General features: G+C 36.1%; 5 protein-coding genes across 7 annotated transcripts; 2 read left to right on the top strand and 3 right to left on the bottom strand.

Annotated features, from left to right (window-relative positions):
* The first annotated feature begins 1,523 nt into the window (after nucleotides 1-1,523).
* LOC111312733 (proteasome subunit alpha type-1-A-like) lies at nucleotides 1,524-3,932 on the top strand. Its single transcript, XM_022913274.2, has 2 exons — nucleotides 1,524-2,032; nucleotides 3,295-3,932. Exons 1-2 carry the CDS (start codon nucleotides 1,682-1,684, stop codon nucleotides 3,784-3,786), a joined length of 843 nt encoding a protein of 280 aa, XP_022769009.2. The 5' UTR covers nucleotides 1,524-1,681; the 3' UTR covers nucleotides 3,787-3,932.
* A 536-nt stretch (nucleotides 3,933-4,468) lies between these two features.
* Nucleotides 4,469-7,714, bottom strand: LOC111312732 (uncharacterized). Of its 3 annotated transcripts, none has more exons than XM_022913271.2 (9): nucleotides 7,606-7,714; nucleotides 7,328-7,529; nucleotides 6,595-6,858; nucleotides 6,436-6,507; nucleotides 6,276-6,314; nucleotides 5,917-6,024; nucleotides 5,522-5,619; nucleotides 5,286-5,397; nucleotides 4,469-4,954 (listed from the first exon to the last, which is right to left on the bottom strand). In XM_022913271.2, exons 2-9 carry the CDS (start codon nucleotides 7,490-7,492, stop codon nucleotides 4,706-4,708), a joined length of 1,107 nt encoding a protein of 368 aa, XP_022769006.2. In that variant the 5' UTR covers nucleotides 7,493-7,529; nucleotides 7,606-7,714; the 3' UTR covers nucleotides 4,469-4,705. The 3 variants fall into 3 exon arrangements, with proteins under 3 accessions (XP_022769006.2, XP_022769007.2, XP_089624645.1); XM_022913272.2 differs by having other exon boundaries at nucleotides 7,328-7,513; XM_089768519.1 differs by lacking the exon at nucleotides 7,606-7,714 and having other exon boundaries at nucleotides 7,328-7,582.
* Nucleotides 7,715-10,265: 2,551 nt separating this feature from the next.
* On the bottom strand, nucleotides 10,266-13,612 carry LOC111312731 (gamma carbonic anhydrase 1, mitochondrial). The gene is made up of 5 exons (XM_022913270.2): nucleotides 13,391-13,612; nucleotides 12,777-12,920; nucleotides 11,405-11,530; nucleotides 11,157-11,308; nucleotides 10,266-10,790 (listed from the first exon to the last, which is right to left on the bottom strand). Exons 1-5 carry the CDS (start codon nucleotides 13,503-13,505, stop codon nucleotides 10,506-10,508), a joined length of 822 nt encoding a protein of 273 aa, XP_022769005.2. The 5' UTR covers nucleotides 13,506-13,612; the 3' UTR covers nucleotides 10,266-10,505.
* Nucleotides 13,613-14,381: 769 nt separating this feature from the next.
* Nucleotides 14,382-15,444, top strand: LOC149520612 (uncharacterized). The gene is made up of 2 exons (XM_089767763.1): nucleotides 14,382-14,728; nucleotides 14,869-15,444. The coding sequence occupies exons 1-2, from the start codon at nucleotides 14,617-14,619 to the stop codon at nucleotides 15,066-15,068; spliced, it is 312 nt and encodes a 103-aa protein (XP_089623889.1). The 5' UTR covers nucleotides 14,382-14,616; the 3' UTR covers nucleotides 15,069-15,444.
* An 898-nt stretch (nucleotides 15,445-16,342) lies between these two features.
* On the bottom strand, nucleotides 16,343-18,819 carry LOC111312730 (eugenol synthase 1-like). The gene is made up of 5 exons (XM_022913269.2): nucleotides 18,408-18,819; nucleotides 18,160-18,294; nucleotides 17,547-17,784; nucleotides 16,977-17,180; nucleotides 16,343-16,773 (listed from the first exon to the last, which is right to left on the bottom strand). Exons 1-5 carry the CDS (start codon nucleotides 18,588-18,590, stop codon nucleotides 16,607-16,609), a joined length of 927 nt encoding a protein of 308 aa, XP_022769004.2. The 5' UTR covers nucleotides 18,591-18,819; the 3' UTR covers nucleotides 16,343-16,606.
* Between the last annotated feature and the right edge of the window lie 376 nt (nucleotides 18,820-19,195).

Below are 19,195 nucleotides of genomic sequence, written 5' to 3'. Positions count from 1 at the left end.
TAGGGAACAAGAAACAAGAAATTATGGGGGAGGTTAAAAGATGGAAAATTATTGCTAACATGAATCTTATCAAAGCTAGAATGAAAGAAAAAGGCAACCACTGACATGGAATATCATTACAAGCTCAAACAAGAAAAACCAATCGTTATGATCTAAGGCCTGGGGAAAATGAGAAAGTAAAATACTTTATGAATTATGATGATTTAAGGAGACTAATTTTCCTGAAAGTAATGAAAGCCCTTTAGATCTTAACACCAACCGAATCAATGTCAGTTTCATAAAGAATTCAGAATCCAAAGCATAAAGCAGAAGCCAATTTAAATTGCTTCTTTTATGCTCAACTTTTTCTTTGGATTACTGCTTTTGATCTGAATTGCTAACGCCATCCACGAGAATCTAGTCATAAAATGCACCTTTTCATGCAATGAGAGCATCTTAATTAGGCTCTCAAATGACGCCTACTTTATTTATCTTGGCTTTAACCATAGAATAAACAGTATATTATTTTATCCACCATACCAAAATTTGTAAATTCAAATACATTGCAAGTATCATCCTAGAGCTAAAGTGACAATACTTTATATTGAGTTTGAATTTCCCATCCTTTGATATCCAAAAATTTTTTAATTTCATTGATAATTTGTTGAGGTCAAAACCGATGTAAGTATTCATGTTGACGCTCAAACCAAAGAGTTGGAACTCTAAAGTTAAAGGGCTCTTCAATGATTAAATTCATAAGTAAATATACAAAGAGATAAATTAACGAGAGAGTGATGTCAAGTCGGCAAAATAACGTGAATTCAACAAATTCGTTGGAAACCGCTCAACTTGAATTAAAGGCACTTTAAAAATGAAATTAATTTGAATCTAAAATATTTTAAATTGAAAAAAATAATTTAAAATAATTCAAAATTAAATATTTGATTTTAAATTTCAAAACCAAAATGATTTGAACTAATAATTTAAATTTAAGTATTTTGAATATCAAATTCAAAAAATTTAATCCCAGAACAATTAGAATTTTATAAATTCGAAAATGACTTGATCTAAACCAATCTAGCTCAAACCCAAGCCGTCAAACCATCACCTTCAAACACTAGATAGCATGATCTAGTAACTAAAAAAGTTTTATGAGAACATAAAAATTTTGGTTTCGAATTTTTTTTTTTTGTTATATTAAGAAGATAAAACTTTAGTACAAATAAAAAAGAAAAAAAGATCTAAATCGAAATCAAATTTTTGATATTTTTTCAAACGTTTTTAACCATTAAACAAAAAATTTGAGACTTTGGATTCTGAGTTAAGATCTTTCATTTTCCCCTAGGCTCTCTCTTTAATAAAAAAAAATGATCTCAAGAACAGGTTATTAGACGGATGATTTCAGGCCAATCGGCCCATTTTCCCAATATTATAGCTCCATCAGGCCATTTTTTAATGCTCTATCCAAATATCAGGGCTATTGGCCCATTTACTAGTCGAATGACGCAAGTCAGATTAAATCCGGGCAGAACCAAACCATCAAAAGGGCTTCTTTTTGGGTGTGCTGTTCTGTCTTTGTCTTGAAGAAGAAGAAAAGAAGAAAAACCCTCTTAAAATACAGTCCAGAGAGAGAGAGAAAGAGAGGAAAAGCAAGTTTTTCAGTGGAAGAAAGCTAGCAATCAAAACGTTGCCGTAGGGGAAAATGTTCAGGAACCAGTACGATACCGACGTGACTACATGGAGCCCCGCAGGGCGGTTGTTCCAAGTGGAATACGCAATGGAAGCTGTGAAGCAGGGCTCGGCGGCGATCGGGCTTCGATCCAAGACCCATATCGTCTTGGGTTGTGTCAACAAGGCTAACTCCGAGTTGTCTTCTCACCAGAAGAAGATCTTCAAAGTGGACGACCACATCGGCGTCGCCATAGCCGGTCTCACCGCCGACGGCCGCGTCCTCTCTCGTTATATGCGAAACGAGTGTATTAACTACAGCTTCACGTACGAGTCGCCGCTTCCTGTAGGCAGACTCGTCGTCCAACTCGCCGATAAAGCCCAGGTCTTTTTTATTTCTTGAAATCTCCAATCTTTAAACTTCTCCTAAAAAAAATGTCAACTTTATTTTTAGTGTAGTTAAAACTGATGGGTAATGTTGATTATTGGGTTTTTTTAGACAAATTAGTAATTCGTTTAGTGTTTTAAACTCTAATTGGTTGGTCTCCGCTGAAGTCTTGACAAGTATGAGGGTTTTGAGTAATGCTTTGAAATAAATCAAACTGCAAAATTGAAGCATAAAATGGTTATTGACTTAACCAGAATGCTGTTCTAATTGATAATGACCTCACAGTTAAGGCTTTTGTGTAGGAAACATTGGCAGATCAAGTAATGCGGAAACTGTAAGTAAATAGAATTGCCCATTTGCATTATTGCAGAACTGGTTGATTAAAATAATATCCAAAAGTCCTATCCAGAATAGATGACAATGAAATGGATAATGAGGATTAGTATGATACAAATGGGAAAAGGGTACAACTGAGTGAATATCCTATTTATGGTTTATATATTCAATTGGTGAGTTAGCTTTACTTGGAAATTGAGGATAATAGGTTGAGTGTACCTGGGATCAAGTGACTAGGGCAACAATCTCATATTTGCTTTTTTGTTTGTGACAAAAAACTTCAGGGTATAAAGCAGGCAATAGGTTATGCCATAAAAAGGATGATTTTAAAAGATTGTTGGCGGTTATGAGTGCCTTCTGGTTACCATTTTAATATCTTGCTTTGGCATCCATTAATTGAATGATTGAGAGGAATGGTTTCCAACTCATAGAGCTAGGCATACCTTTGTGTGCTCGGGTTTTCCAACTTTTTCATGAGTACTTGATCTGGAATCTGTATATTTGTTGATGTAAGAGTTGAGGTTGTTAGTATTACTGCTTTAAATGATGTCAAGTCTTTGAGATTGGTTATAGTCAGTAACAATAAGTTTTGGTAGATGATCTATGTTTTCATATGTCTCTTTGATAGTTATTTAAAAAGTATGGAAGCCTTTGATGTTTATCTTTTGTTTTTTTTTCCTTACTATTCTGTGCTTACCCATTCAATTTGCTGCTAAAATTTTTTTATATTTCTCAACAGCATTAGGGGCATGATCTTAATTCTGTTGCATATTTGAAGGTCTAATATTATTTGTATAACCCTATTAAATGAAACATGGTTGATGCTAAAGATAGCAATTTCTTGTGGAACACCAACCTACTAACATAATAGTGTTTTTTGTTTGGGCAATTGAAAAGGGGAAAATGCTTGTGTTTGGTGGCAGGTCTGCACCCAACGCTCTTGGAAAAGACCTTATGGTGTTGGCCTGTTGGTGGCTGGCTTGGATGAATCTGGGGCTCATCTCTACTACAACTGCCCAAGCGGAAATTACTTTGAGTACCAGGCTTTTGCCATTGGATCCCGCTCACAAGCTGCAAAGACATACTTGGAACGCAGGTTTGAGAACTTTGCAGATTCCTCACGGGATGATCTGGTCAAAGATGCTCTTATGGCAATAAGGGAGACCCTGCAAGGAGAAACTCTAAAAAGCTCAATATGTACAGTTGCTGTGGTAGGGGTTGGGGAGCCATTCCATATTTTGGATCAGGAAACTGTACAACAAATGATTGATGCCTTTGACATTGTCGGAGAGAAAGAAGGTCCTGCTGCCGAACCTGATGATGCAGCTGCAGGACAGGAGGCTGAAGCTGAGCAGGGTGCTGCTGCTGATCAGGGTGGTTCTACTGATGAAGGTGTGGCCCCAATGGATATTTGAGGATGCAAGAACGCCACAGTCCCATCCTTGTCTTTAGATGAGGTTTTCTAGCATGTGTTTGCAGATTTGAGTTAGGCACTGCTAGACATTATTGTGTTGGATATATCCTTCTTTCTTATGCAAATTATCTTCACCCTTGGTGCAAACATGCAATGCTAGCCTGCGCTGAAACTTAAAACTACATTTACATTTATACTCAAAGATACGAAGCTGACTTAATTTAAGTGTTACTACTTTGAATTATGAAATTTGATGCTAGTCTCTTGCAAGACAAAGATTGAAGGGGCGGACATGAGGATTTGTGATTGACTCAAATTTGCATCAAGGGCACAAAGACACCCATAAACGTTAAACAACATATAGATTTTGTTCTACTAGTTCCTAGTTGTACGAACTCAAGTATAATGGTGGGTATTTTAGCAAGCTGAACGTGTAGACATCCTATTGAAACTTGACTTCATAGATTCAAATCTTTGCATGTACTGAAATCGGAATTTTGCGCGATAGCCTGTCTTGTTCATTTTCCAATACGGCAAATTTTAAATTTGGACCTTAATTTCTGCCTTTGAATTGCATGTTTAGGAAATTTCAGAACCAGTTTGGTAGTCTTTTTTGATGATTGATGCATAAAATGACAATTTTATGATGCCATTTAACATTTCGTGGAAGAAAAAGAAAGAGGTAAGATAAGGCTTTTGCCTCGGGTAACACTCAATAGGACTGAAGTTCTTGCAAAGAAGTTCCCACAGAATAATTCAGTGACAACTCAACATTGCACATCTTAATGTTTCTGTTGAAAACGAGGAGTCGTGCGCACAAGTCAATCAAGCCCCAAAACGCAACTAAAGCTGCCCTTTTCTTCAGAAAAATAAATCATAGCAATGAAAGTGAATAACATGCTTATTTTGTTATGAAGACATCAGTTCCGAATATCGGGAAGTGGGAGGCCCTTGATCTGCATCTGCTTGAACATCCATTGCCAATTCTCCGGTGTTACCTCACCCCCAAGTGAACGAATCACTGATCCACCACTACATGAACCCATTTTGCAACATTCCTCAAGAGATAAGCCCTTGACCAATCCATATAAGAAACCACCAGCAAACAGGTCCCCAGCTCCTGTGGCATCAACTGCTTTTGCCTCCCCTATAGCTGGAACTCGGACAATCTGTCATAGAAGGAAATTTTAGTTGGTCTGTCTTCAACTAATGACAAAAAGGAGGTGTGATAATGACATCCATAAAGACAAGGACGGTTCATGCATCTCAAATCACGACATTTATGGAAAAAGGGCACAATTTGCCCATACTCTCCAAGTTGAGATTGGTAACTAACCACTTTAGAGTAGATGGGCATCCCTAAATGGCTGCATTGATAGGTTGAAATCATCTCAAACAGTAAGAATTTGTGCCTAGTGAACCACACCTCTAAACTATAAAAGACTGAAAAGTATGAGAAACGACAATTAGTTACAACGTTGCAACTTGCAAGTGACCTACCTCTTGTCCATGTTTCGCGATGCATCCATTGGGACCTAACGTAACCACAGCCCATTGGCAATATTTGGACAGATATTCCAGTGCAGCTTCAGGATCCGCATTCTGCTCACCCCTAAAGAGGTAAAACAGAAAAAAAATATATCAGCAGCGAACAACTGCAGTTACTGCAGCAATTTCTGAAATCCTGAAAAATCAGGAAGAGGGACTCCATCCATTAAAAGAAAAATGACAGCCACCTTAGCAATTCTTTCGCTTCATCCTCATTGGCAAAGCAGAGGTCAATAAACCCTGACTCCAGCAACCGTAGAAGAGGTTCTCTAAAATTTCGAACCATCTGACCAAAGTCACAGACTTTATAAGATAAAAAATTCAGACCTGAAAATTTTGATATTGAAAAGCACAATAATGGAGAGTTGAGGAGCAGTTAGATGCCAACGAGTAATGAAATACCTGCACTTTACTAGAATATCAACCACAGGTCTAAAGATTTAACTATTATGATCACTTTCAAAATTTCAAAGAAAATAAACTGCTTGAATTACATATTAATTCAACTATTCCAGCTAGCTATTTCACTCTGCAAATAACATTGCATTCAGCCTTCAGCAAGACATAAAGTTATTACAATTACCTCAAAACTGGCCAAATCCAAGGAGACGGAAAGACCTTCTTGTTTGGCAATGCTTATAGCTGCTTGAATAACTTCCAAATTTAATATCCCGTATCTCATCACCAACCACTGCAATGAAAGATACATCATTAAGTTGAATACTCTGAAATCAAACCAGCTGCAAAGAGCTGAATGATGTAATGTAGTCAACAAGTGCAAAATCAATCCAGCAATTTTTGTAATAATGAAAAGAATATGATAATCAGATAAAAAGGACCCAAGAGAACAAGGGTCCTCTGTTATAATAGACAGGAAAAGAATTTTTAGAAAATCTACAAACATCTAATCCTTTTTTTTTAATTCCATAAAATAGGACTCACCTTAGAACCACAAAAGTCGTCGTTGGTCAATTCATCACTCTAAAAAAAAGGAAATAAAATTAATTGTAAGTTTGTATTCACAAAGGAGCAAACATAAATCTTTAAAATCAAGAAAGAAAGAGGTTTAAACTAAATAAAAAAAGCCGATTGTAACATTCACCTGAACTTTTACAGCAGTTGATAGGCAAGGTCGCATTGTTCTAATGCCAAATGCATCAACTAGGCAAACACACTGCATCATATCATTCACTAAGAAAATTTCAATACTTACCATAGAATGCACAATTAAATATCATAGAAATTGAATCAAGAAGATCACCTGAGCTGTAGGTCCCTTCTTCTTTCTCAGTCTAGAAATATTAACTCCACTAAAGTTCATGTTACTTACAAACAATCGACCCTGCTCATCATCCCCATAGGCCCCAATCATTCCACAGTTAACCCCAAAGCCTGAGCTAAGTCCTCGAATAGTATTTGCAACACTTCCTCCAGCCATAGTCTTCACAGGAGATGGACTATCAGCTGAAATACGGATGTGCTTTTTCAACTCACTTAATATATGGCCAAGATCCTCGATTGCCACCTACATAATACATAAAACCCATTGACTTCAACTAACCACAGAATATATGTATGATTATTGTCATGCTCATCAAACAAGAAAACAGTTTTAACTTTTTCAGTTTAAGGTTGAAAGCTATTATTTTTGTTTGGACAAAAAAAAAAACCAAGTAAAGAATTAAAGAATGTGAGCAGTTCAAAGCAAAAAAAAAAAAAGTCTTGTCTGCAAGCCAAAAACCGCCATAAAAATTACATGACAAAGCCTCACATTCATCAACCAATAAAAAAATCTAACCACTTTCTCTCAAACAAATAAAATTCTTTAAGCCCTTTTTATGGTACACAGAAACATAGCAGAAAAAAAACTGAAACAAAGCTAATGCACATAATTTGATAAGAAAAATTCAGAAATTATACCAGATAAAGTTAAGAAATTAGCATAAAACCAGTACAAAAGTTGAGATAGGAAATTAGTTAAAAAAAGAAAGTACCGGAATAGAGCCACCACGTTCACCGGGAATTTGATCGAGCAAGTCATTATCCACACAAGCCACATGATCAATGAGGGCGGCTGGTTGGAGTCCCAGTATAACAGGAGCCTTAGCCTCAAGCTGAACCCGTATCTCTCCGTTCTTCACCAAGGTTTCTGCTCCCATAGTTTTGGTGCTGGGTGGCTCCTGGAAAATGATATTTCTAATCTCTCAGGTCGTTGAAGTGTTCTAAGATTTTCTCAAAGAACATAAAGTATTATATAAGCAGAGAACCGAACCTGCGTACTCCTGCAGCAGGTGGGGAAGGACCACGAGAGGCGCTCTTCCACTGCCGCGTCTGCCCTTATTCGCCTATTTTAACCTTTTTTTTTTTCTTTTCCTAGTCATATTTATTTTCCTTATTGTTTATATTTATATGCATATAAAAAAATTGGACCTTTTGGCCCAAAAACAAGTGTAAATTTGAATTCATAAGATTAGTCCAGTCAATAAAAGAATAGAATTTTTCTTATTAATTTGGGGTCATTTGTCGAAAATATTATGAAAATAAAATTTCGAATATTTGGTATTGAGATAAAAAAAATACATTTTTAAAATAATTCAAAGAGAGAATTAATTTCGAATATATTCCAAGAATATTTTTTACTTTTTTATAAAAATTTGTGTTTTTTTTTTTGCTACCTCTTATCAAAATCTCGTCAATTCTAAGTTGTGATTAGGACGGCCCTATGAAGGTACTAAGAAGGTTTTGCCTGCAATACTAAGCAAAACCTTCGGATTACTATGATTTATCTTGTTTTGTTTTTTGGGGTTTGTCGGTTCATAGTTCGTAATGATATTATTGAATTATCCATTTTGTTCAAGCCATGGGGAAGTTTCGATGTTGTTTCTTGTTCTAGTAAACATTTACTTGGAACTTGACTTTTTAAGTTGTAAGATGTCGGTCCAATAAATTTGATTGTTTGTGGTAATTTTTTTTTTTTTTGAGCTTTCTGTTGGTCCGAAGTGAGTCCAAATTGGTTAGTATTTGCAGCTTTATCTGAAGAAAAACGTCTCAATCCATTCTCAAAAAACAATGGTGATCAGAACATGACATGGATCTTTGCCCTCAATCATAAAAAGTGACTTTGGAGTCAATTTGTCAAATAAACTTTATAACATCAATTACGGTTGCATTTTCTTGGCAAGATTTCATTGCTTGTAGCATTTCATGGAAACTGATCATACATACGATAGATATTTCTGAAAACAACTATGGATTCTTGATGTAAAATAATCACAATCACAAGTTTTCTTTTATATATATATATATATATAAAAGAACAGCAACCAATCTTGAATACGTCAACTTCTTAGGAATTGAGTTATAATAAAATCGAATTTTGATCCTCAAACACTTATAAAATATTATATCTTAATTTTCTTTAGTCTTTAATTTTTTCTGTAAAAAAAAAAAAAATAGAGTTTCAGATATAAGCAGTCTTATGAGATAACTGATAACATGGTCTAATCAAAACAAATATATTGGATATAGTTTGCCAATTTTGGCTCAATATGGAGGTGGAGACGAGACAAAAAGAGATGTGAACCTTGCAGCTTGTGTGTGGGCGGTGCGGCATTTCGGCTTGGCCCTTGCCAATTGCCACACCTTAAATATATACTAAATTACTAAATTCACAAAAAAGAAAAAAAAAATGTATAAATGGATGGACAGAAACAAAAGTTGGAGGGCGAAAGACTGAAAGACAAGAAAAGAATGGCCTATCCTTGCATTGCAGGCTTCAAATATCCACGAAGCAGCCGAAAGATAATAGCCATTTGGACATAGCTTTCCTCAAGATTCTCACTTAAAATATTTTCAGAGCATGAGCCATATGATCATGCTGCTTTCTTTTGATTGCTTTATGCTGAAATCGCTTTGTCTGCTTTCGATCAGGGGAGCTGCTTAGGTTAATCATTGGCTTCCCTATGCACCTCCCTAGTGCACTAGACTATTATAAACGTATATCCACCACTAATTGACCAGTGGTTAAGCGTCACTCACTGCACTAACAGCATTTTAATGCATGCTAAGAAAACATATGTACAACTTAAACAAAGAAAAAGTCCTAAATAACTTAAAAAATGACTTACATTAAATTTATAAATTATTCATAAAAATTATTATTAAAAGTAAAATTCAAATTTAAATCTTATAAATAAAGTAATTAAATTTTATTGACTCAACCAAGCAGTCGACAATGCCTTCAAATTTAAGTTGCACCCGTCCAAATCTGCCGCTTTTATGACAACGACAGATTTGGATGATTTATATCAGATTTGGATGACCCTTTTTTGTCATCGCCAATCAAAAGCCAGCTGAAATTACGGGGAAAGTGGGAATTGTATCTTTGGCTTTTTTAAATTTCCATATGAAGGCTTTAATTATATATTGTGAAAAAGATCAGATCATTAGCATTATTTTATAACTATAACAATAAAAAACACTAAATAGATTGGCATTTCTCAACGTGGGTGGGCTTGGGGTGAAGCATTTTCGCACATGGGTTAGGTATTTGCGCTTATGTCCTAGGCTTTTCATTTCCCACTTAGTAGTGTCATTGCCCTCATGCCCCAAGTTAAATTGAAAATGGTTGTACTCAAGGAATCGGTTGAAGCAGCAAATTCGTTGGAACATTTTTTATCAATAATAAGGGCATGATCCCTTCAAAGATTACCTAGTATTGACAATTTTGTTTATTACTATTAACATTCCACAATTGAAAAAGAAGCCCTGGGCCTTGGACCACTTGTTATCCAAAAGCCTTCCTGCGTCTGAGGCTCAGAAAAGCACAATAAAGCCAGTTGCTTTACACTGATCCACAGTGAGAAGGCATGTTATAGGAACGTTGGTCCAAATCCTGGTTCCTAGCTCACAGCCACGAAGAAAACAAGAATCTTAGGTACAAGGAACATTAGATATCAAAATACATTCCTCCGGTCATGAAATGAGTCTCTGAGTAACCATACAAAGAGTAGAGCTTATAGCTAAAAAGGAGCCATGGCTCTATATAAAACATGTCCGGTCTTATTGGGAAAGAAAATCATCCCTCTGCCATGTAGTTGCACATAACAACAAATATTCCTCGATGCCAAATCTAAAGGCTTGAAGCAAACAAATATTAACTTGTGAAAAAGATCATTTTTGAGAAGACTTCTGTTCTTTATCTGGTAGGATATTGTCTGGAAGAATTAGTTCAGGGGGAGTTTCCCGTACGATGCCCAGCATTGAGTCATACTCTTCATCCCTACGAGCAAACTTCTTGCGGAGAACTTTCTCAAATTCAATTTCATCGAAGGGCTTTGCATTCTCAGCTGCATGAACCTGAGCAAGGTTGGTATAATTGGTGGCTGACTGAGAAATAAACACTATCTCTTCATCAGTTAGCTTCCTCAGGAACTTTGCTGGATTGCCTCCCCACACCTGTTAAAAACCAATGAAGATTGAACACCCGCATCATCTAAATTAAAACTTCCAAGTACATTTTTTTCTGCACCCTGTCACTCAAAATATTAATACAAGCAGTAAAAACTGTCTCTGTATTATATTTGATACCAACAAGTATCAAAACACCTATTTTATCTTTATGTCATCTTACCTTAAGTATATATTCTCTATTTCTTTCCATGTTTCCTAACTTTTAATGCATGTTTCGATTTTTTTTTTTTTTTTTATATTCATACACGCTAGCATAAGATATGAAATTGCCTTGATAAACAGATCAGTTCATCAAAGATTTTCAAGAATATGGCCATTAGGACAAAGTCCAAGAAATAGAGTTCACACTACCTCCCCGGCAGGGATCCTCGTATTTTGTCTCACAAGGGCTCCTGCAGCAACCATAGCATGTTTCTCCACAACTACACCATCAAGAAGGGTTGCTCCCATGCCGACAAATGCTTCATCCTCAACAGTACAGCCATGTAAAACAGCACCATGACCTGCTCATTTCAAAGTTTCAACCATAGCCCATGAATGGAAGGAACTTTTATAAGGTTAATTCAGACGAAATTTATGGCCAATGCTACTTTACTCACCAACAGTAACATTATCCCCAATGATAGTTGGTAGCACTTTCCCACTTAGATTAGACTTTGCCACATGCACAAGGGAGTTGTCTTGTATATTAGTTCCAGATCCAACACTAATGCTGTTGACATCCCCTGTTCAAAGAAAGACTTGGGATGATTATCAGCAAAATCTAGTAAAACATAATGTCAATGAAATAGCTCTAACGTAAACAACCACAATTTAATCTTTTTGAACAAATCCAGATGGACAGGAAAATTATAGCTTCCTGTGCACTGGGTGGTTAAATGATAGTGGGGGTAGGATGTAATCTCAGAAACCTTCCTCTTCCTGAGATATGATACTGAAAAGTCAAAATCTATTACCATGCATTAAAAAAAGTATTACGAAAAAGGGGGTTTTTCTATGATTTATTCAGGAGAGAAACTCTAACCCTACATTGTAGCAAAAGGGCTTTGCTATGTGGCATGAGGCCTAGGCATGTGAATCAGTTTTGAACTTTAAACATACGCATAGCAGGGCATTTCGATCGGAGCAAGAAAATAATCATCTGAAATACCCTTTAAGTAGAATCCAAATACTCTATCTTCATAATATAAATAAACAGCTTCATTTTATAGTTAAGGAGAAGAATGATAAATACTAGTAGCAACAGGTTTGCTCTGCAGGAGAATAAGTTTGCCATCTTATGCATTTTGGTTGTACTTAAGCTTTAAGAAGCAAGTGGAGTTGGGTAGGACATGAACCGGGTGGAGGATAAGGTATAAGGTACAATTTACAAGCATCCTGCTTGTGTGAATCAATACATTGTTTAGGCAAGCTACAAAGTTAAGGAATTAGTTTGGCCAAAAAGAAAAAAGTTAAGGAATTAGTAATGCATATCTCGAAGACAATATCTTACATCATCAAGAGAAAATAAAATAAATATAATACCAAGTACCAACAATTAAAAGTTGAAACTAATAATTAAAATTTCAAGCTACATTCCTCTAAACCAATTGTTAAAGTTAAACCAAGTTATATCCCTCATTAAGACAAGCCACATTCCTCTAGGCCAATGTGATCAACACAGACATTTGCCAAAGTTAAAACATTCAGAATATGTAAAAAAAAAATCAACTTAAGTCTGCTAGCTTTATTCACATAGTTTTCGAAATAAAACACACTGAATAAAAGCCAGTGCGGTATTACCATTAATGACACCTATTTGTTTCTTACGTCACCAACTAAAAGTTAATTAGTGTAACCCTAGACCTTTTATACTCTAATTTATAGACATGAAGTTGGATACCATCCTTTCTTGGATAATTTTAGTAAAGACTTATACTATATTGTAATAAAACAAAAACACCAAATTGTGTGTATAAGCAAGGATCTTACCCCTTAAAACACATCCATACCAAATAGATGATCCTCTTCCCACCTGAACATTGCCGATGACAGAAGCACTAGGGGCTACAAATGCATCCTTGTCGATCACAGGAGCTTTATCAAATATGTTCATCAGAGTCCTATGCCTAGAAACTAAGAAAAGAAGAATACCGTAAATGGATAGTCGGATAACGGAAAGAAAGCTAAAGCAACATAAGCAAAATCCTATCTTTGAACACAAACTGTAATGATAACAAATAAGACAGTAAAATGCAGCCGAATTTCCACATAAATTAGCAAAGCAAACAACCAATTAACCAGTACAATTATCTAAACAAGGTTATTGAAGTTCTTTTTTTTTGGGGGGGGGGGGAGAAAACCCTAAGTCTATAATCCATAGCTACGCTTTATGTTTTCATACAGAGCCAAGCTAATAGTTTAACAACAAAATCAACGAAAATGTAAGCTATAAATGAAAACAAATACAAGTTATTTGGTATTTGAAATCAGCTGAAAATCCCCAGACACTAAATCCTTAATCAATTTGGAATTAGCAGAGATTAGCTTAGGAATAGAAGTTGAAGAGGGAAAAGAAACGAAACGGAGAAGTGGACCAAACTCACGTTGCTCTTGGAATAAGTAGTTGCCTTGGAGTCGGCAGCCGACGCGATCGAGGGCCTGGCCGGTCTCGCGAATCCAGAAACCAACGGTGTATATTGCTTTTCCTAGGGTTCCCATCTTCAGATTCGTTCTGGACAAAGTTTTGATCGATGATTTTGCAGTGAGTACGGAGTAACCAGCCCAGGCGTGTGTGATTGGGAAACAAAGCACGAAATGGAGAAATGATGCTGTTACTTTAGTGGTAGGGTAGAATATTCTGGGCCTCCCTCACCCTCAGGCCAACTTTGGGTCTGAGTCGTTGACTTGACTTGAGCCTTCAGCCCTTGACCCTTGAGTAATAGCCCAATAGTAATAGAGGAAGCGATAGGAGTTCCATTTTTATTCATATAATTAATTATTTTAAATAATTAAAAAATAATTTTAATTTTTTTGGCTGAAATTTTTTTTTACAATTATTTCCATACAACAATATATTTCTTTAAATTAATTTTTTAATGAGGAAATTGAAGAATTATACCATAGAAATTATTTTCTACTCTGTTCTTGGTTTCTCATGGAATTTCACTTGGTAGAATTATAGACAATTATGCAGGCTGAGATTAGAAAGGCTTTGGCCCATACTACTCTGCTATTGGATTGTTCCATTTTTTTCCTCATTGTGAAGCGTCAGACAATGCACATAGGAAGCAGGTCAGAGCTTCTATTTAACTATTTTGCATGCATAGTTTTTTGTTGACCTGGTATTGGCTTTGTGGATGGTGTAAAGGGTTGGCAGAGGTCAATGTTATATTGCCGTTAGTTATTGACGAGCCATCAAGGAAAGCTCCCCGGAATCTTTTAAGCTTGATAATTCAATATTTGAAGTTATCGATTATGACGTTCTTAATGGTAGTGTTGTCAACTGAATGCCGGAGCAGCCTTGAGAAAATTGACTTGGGGGATGATATCGATCATGCCAGATCGATGTCTAGTCTTGAATAACAACTCTCCAACAACTGAACCGCAATAATCTTCATAAGTTTGTTGTTTGTACTTGACTTTGATTAGTTTAGGAAAAGAATATTTGAACATTAGTATTGTTTTATAATAACATTTGTTCCTTAAACATGGCCAGCTAATTTGTTAGAGGTTTTGTCTCCGTCTCTTTCCCTCGCTCTCTCCCTCTCAAAATGCTTACATTAAAGCTCTCCAACAACTGATCACTAGTGAATCATTATTCCTTTGAAAAATGAATGGGAGAACCTTAGTGGTGATATTCTTCTTCTGGGCTGCTCTCACAATTATCACCCCCACCCTTGTTCTCTGGTCAGAGTCATCCAAACCCGAGATGGAATTGAATGGTAAGAGATCATAACTCTTCCACGCTTTTCTTTTATTTCCTCCCTGGTTTTCAAGTTAAAACTGTTTTCTGGTTAAAGGATTCTTCTTTTAATATTTTTTCCAAATGTTTTGCTGATTTCTTTTGCTTTGTATTTTGCAGGTCAGAAAAGTGATGGAATAAAGGATAGGAAAATGATTGGCTATGGAGTGAAACAAGTAAGCAATGCAACCATGAATTCGACACATTTGGAGGCAGCAGCCACAACTGAGCACCAGAATTGGAGCTGGATTCAGGAACTTGAAAGCTGTGTCAGCAAAGTTTTTCAAAAAGCAATGGGACTGCTGATCAGGGTCAGCTAAATTCAATTATAAACCTTCCAAGAAAGTATAGGTTTGCAATCCCACCTTTTCCTGATACGTACTTGAAGGAATTAATCCTTTGATACAAGAACTCAAGTTCATCAGGTTTAAGTCTGCCATGTCATTACTGAAAGGAAACATGTAAAAGTGGATGAGAAGGCAAGCTTGCAGATATCTTAGCCTTGTATACAGAAAACAACTGCACAAAATTTACATATTTATTTCATTTTTTTTGAAAGTCGCTTTCTTGTGAAAGTTGATTGGTAGAGGTAGATAAATTGATGATGAAAAACTGGATAGAGTAGGTGAAAGAAAAAAGACTAAAAAAAGGGCTGTTTAACAGCTTTATTTATAGAAGCTGCCGAGCTGACTTAATTTGTCCTAATGCCGATTGTCCGAGTTTGCTAGAACAATGTTAGTTGAGGAAGCTGACAGATGATTATAAGGTCTAACTAATGATTCGAATCAAGTTTTCAAGTTATATTTTGTTAATCAGGGGCCATCCAGGCCATCAGCTTTTAATAGTCAGGAATCTTGTTATCGAATCACGATGTGGTATTGGATGAATTAAGATAGCTGCAAGGTTTGTCTTTTGTTCCATAAGATGATCAAGGCTTGTCCCGAACACATTCAATATAGGAGTTAAGAATAGGGATAAAAGTTAAAAGAGGAGAAAATTTGCTTGCCAAATGCTGTCCTAGTTAAACCCATAATCGTATAAACCCCTCCTGTTTTCGGTTAGTGGTCGGCATGTTCAGCAGAACTTCTAATAATTGTGAAAAATCAAGAGAACTATGCAAAGTGGTTGGTTTGGATTTGAGGAATCAGACCTTTCTCTTTCAATGGAGATTAGGCTCCAATATGCGATCCTTGAAAGCCCAATTGACACAAACATGTTTTGGGACGATGTTATTTCTTTAAACAAAAACATCACATTTTCCATTGCTAAATTAATATACTCACACACACAAGTTCAACACAATCTATTAAAGTCTTGGATTAGGTGCCAAACGAAAGATCCGGCTCCCTTCAGTTACTTTCCAATAACATGGGTGGTTCAGGGGTAATTCATTGATAAATAATGGACAGAAAAGTGACGGACAAAAACCAAACCCCCCAAACAAAAGTACAGTATCATATTATAGTAATTCATGTTTTGGTTGATAAGTTCAAAATAAGAGGATAACTCCACTCTGCATACTCAAGAACATTTTTAGTCCTGGGACTCGGATTTTTCTGTTCAAATTCAATGCTAATATGAAAAATTATACAAGTAAGAAAAGTGCTGCTCTTAATATAATATAATTTAGATAGAACGGCATGGTTCACATTATGTTGAATGACAGCAATAAGAAACTAACGAACATACACACATACACACTCCTCAAGCCCTCTGCACAAATCCCTCAGTGAAGGCCTCTCAATTATTACTAGCATTTGTTTAATAACAAAGGGCTTGTTCAATTTCTTTCTCAAACAAAACGACTGAGGTATTCTTCCACAGTGGTTAATAACAAAGAGCTAGTTCAATTTCTTTCTCAAACAAAACGACTGAGGTATTCTTCCACAGTGGTATATTTCACTTCAGGGTATAGCTCAGAAGCCTCGAATCCAAATGATGGTTCGATCTCAAAGTTGGTGTTATCTCCATTCACAAAGATTGAGTGACTGATCGCCAAAACAATATTCATTGGAATTGGAGACTCTGCAAGAATTGATGAATACCATACATCACATTTCAAAAAGAAATAATAATAAAAACAAATAACAAAAGAACAGATTGGTATGAATAGCACTTCAGAAAGAATATCCTAATGTGTCAACATTCCCCTTACTTGATGAATAATCCAATGGGAGGTTTAATTAGCAGTAGGTTTGAGTAAAATAAGAGCAGGAGATTTCACCAACCTCGGATCTGTTTGAGAAGTTGGTCCTCTGGGACATATGTTTTCTCAAGTGTTTTGCCAATCAATTTCTCCCACAGGGCAACAATCTCGTTAAATGAGTAGGTGTTTTTAGGAGGCCTGATGAATAGGCTCTTGTTCAATGTTCTGGGGTCATCAACAGCTTTGATGGTGTAGGTGCCGATGTCACCTTCAGAGTTGAAAACAGCTGCAAACAGAATACGATGCAAACAGTGATTAACATGCGTTGTTTAATTTCTACAACTAACTCTTCATCAACTTTCTGATAAGTCCTTGGATTTTATATTATCTCCCTTTATTTACATAACAAAAAAGATTAAGAACTAAAGTTTTACCGTGTCCCTTTCTTTTTCTAGCTCACTACAACTATAATTTCCCATCATTCCATGAAAGAGTTATCTCTAGCAATGAAGTTCAATGCAAAGTAATGCATTTACAGACCAATAAACCCTTATCCATGATAAAAATGTCTGTCTTGTTAAGGGATTTCCTATGGTTAAATACTTGAAATGGAAAAAAAGCTGATATTAATGAGCTAATAAACACTATTTACCTCTAGGATTTCCATTGCCTACGATAACGACCTTGTCTCTTGGGGGAGCGGTGGCTCCTGGCTGTAACAAATTTGGGAGAAAATAGCCTGCAAAGCAGTTAGCGGGCACATAAGTGTAAGGGATGCCTTCAGCCTCAATAGTACGACGGATTTGAGCCTTGATTGCAAATGCTGATTTCGCTGGCTCAACAGCAGTATTCAGGTCTGGATCAGTTCCAAATTCCGATGGAAAAAATCTCTGATCAAATAAAAAACCCTTAGAATGGAATGAAGAATTTGAGCAAAAAAAAAAAATACTAGTTACCACGTTTTAGTATAACCAAATTAATTAGTCTCTTCCACCAGGGAAAAAAATCAGCTCAGTGCCTGCAAATTTCTTTGTTCCTTGCGGTCTCATTGATGTATGCATACGCAATTCTCTCTTTCCTTGCGGTCAGTTAACACAAAGTCCAAAAATTTTCAACTGTCCTAACTTGAATTTTCAATGTACAAAGTTTAACACGAATCACAATGGTTTAAGCTAATTTCACTTATAGCGATGTCAGATATACTAAAGACCACCAAATAAATGCCTGAATGTATAATTTGAGTAAATTGACTGAGAAACCCTAACCTTCACATTCCCAGCTTCTTTAATGGCAGCAATGATCTTAACTTGATCTGCTATCTGCATTTGACCTACGGCTGATATTACCACATCAACTTGCTTTATTGCCTTAACTAAACTCTCATGGTCGTAAAGATCCCCCTGCATTTCACCAAAAAATAAAAAAAATAAAAATAAAAAACTAAGACCACCACCAAAAGTTTTCACAGCCATGAATGTACGTCCAAGTTAACAGGAACACAAATATTACTTACATACAACAATTGGACCCCTAAGTTCTCGAAGTTCTCAATAACTTTTCCCTTAACAGGATCAGAGATGGTACTCTCTCTTACTAAAGCAAAAGTGGGATGACCTTCTTTTGCACTGGCTTCAACAATGAACTTTCCGATGTATCCAGTCCCTCCAATGATCAATACCTTGCTCTTTCCAGCCATTGAAGAATTCTTCAGCTACAGGAACGAGAACCCAAATGAGAACCAGTTGGTACAAAGAGGCTTTGGATTATGTTCTTGTAATGGCATTTGGAGACAAATGGAGCTCTCTATTTATGGACGAAATGAGGGATGCGAAGTGGCAAGAATAGCCTTGTTAGTGTGAACCAAAGTGGTCCCAAGATTTTCAGATTTTTTGACCAATTGAGGACACCACCAAATTAGTTTCATTAAACCGTAGGAATTTGTTGGTCTGTCATTGGAAAATCTTCGTTTGGGAGTAAATAAGAAGATCAGCAGTCATCATCCAAAAGATCAAAGAAGTTAAGTCGTCGTTATTATTAAAGCTTTATTTCTGAAAAGTCTAAATTACCCGTGCATTATTGAACGAGCTTCGTTAGGAGAAGGCCAATATGGATATTTCACTTAATGGACATTAAAAAATGTAGCGTCAATAAAAAAAAAAAATCCTGACATTCTGGAGACTGAATGAATGTGGCCAAGATGCTAACAAAATCCATTTGCCTATTTAAAGCATTGGTATGTATTAATATAGCCTTATAAAAAAAAAGGAGTTGGTGTTTGCTTAATTCAACTGGCAACAATAA

This window comes from Durio zibethinus, chromosome 1 (genome assembly GCF_047325235.1).
Source record: "Durio zibethinus cultivar Kanyao isolate XHJ-2024 chromosome 1, ASM4732523v1, whole genome shotgun sequence".
NCBI classification, from domain to species: Eukaryota; Viridiplantae; Streptophyta; class Magnoliopsida; order Malvales; family Malvaceae; genus Durio; species Durio zibethinus.
This window is presented reverse-complemented; position numbering and strand designations above follow the sequence as displayed.

Bases quoted from the DNA above. Each gene is read 5' to 3' on its own strand.
- LOC111312733 (XM_022913274.2), top strand. From the start codon at position 1,682: ATGTTCAGGAACCAGTACGATACCGACGTGACTACATGGAGCCCCGCA. The intron at 2,033-3,294 runs GTCTTTTTTATT...GTTTGGTGGCAG, and splicing joins AACTCGCCGATAAAGCCCAG to GTCTGCACCCAACGCTCTTG.
- LOC111312732 (XM_022913271.2), bottom strand. From the start codon at position 7,492: ATGGGAGCAGAAACCTTGGTGAAGAACGGAGAGATACGGGTTCAGCTT. The intron at 6,315-6,435 runs GTGAATGTTACA...CCTTTTTTTTAG, and splicing joins CAACTGCTGTAAAAGTTCAG to AGTGATGAATTGACCAACGA. The intron at 5,398-5,521 runs GTGGCTGTCATT...TTACCTCTTTAG, and splicing joins GAAGCGAAAGAATTGCTAAG to GGGTGAGCAGAATGCGGATC.
- LOC111312731 (XM_022913270.2), bottom strand. From the start codon at position 13,505: ATGGGAACCCTAGGAAAAGCAATATACACCGTTGGTTTCTGGATTCGC. The intron at 11,309-11,404 runs GTGAGTAAAGTA...TGAAATGAGCAG, and splicing joins TGGGGATAATGTTACTGTTG to GTCATGGTGCTGTTTTACAT. The intron at 10,791-11,156 runs GTAGTGTGAACT...GGTTTTTAACAG, and splicing joins CGAGGATCCCTGCCGGGGAG to GTGTGGGGAGGCAATCCAGC.
- LOC149520612 (XM_089767763.1), top strand. From the start codon at position 14,617: ATGAATGGGAGAACCTTAGTGGTGATATTCTTCTTCTGGGCTGCTCTC. The intron at 14,729-14,868 runs GTAAGAGATCAT...TGTATTTTGCAG, and splicing joins ACCCGAGATGGAATTGAATG to GTCAGAAAAGTGATGGAATA.
- LOC111312730 (XM_022913269.2), bottom strand. From the start codon at position 18,590: ATGGCTGGAAAGAGCAAGGTATTGATCATTGGAGGGACTGGATACATC. The intron at 18,295-18,407 runs GTAAGTAATATT...GGTGAAATGCAG, and splicing joins TAGGGGTCCAATTGTTGTAT to GGGGATCTTTACGACCATGA. The intron at 17,181-17,546 runs GTAAATAGTGTT...TTCTGTTTGCAG, and splicing joins AGGCAATGGAAATCCTAGAG to CTGTTTTCAACTCTGAAGGT.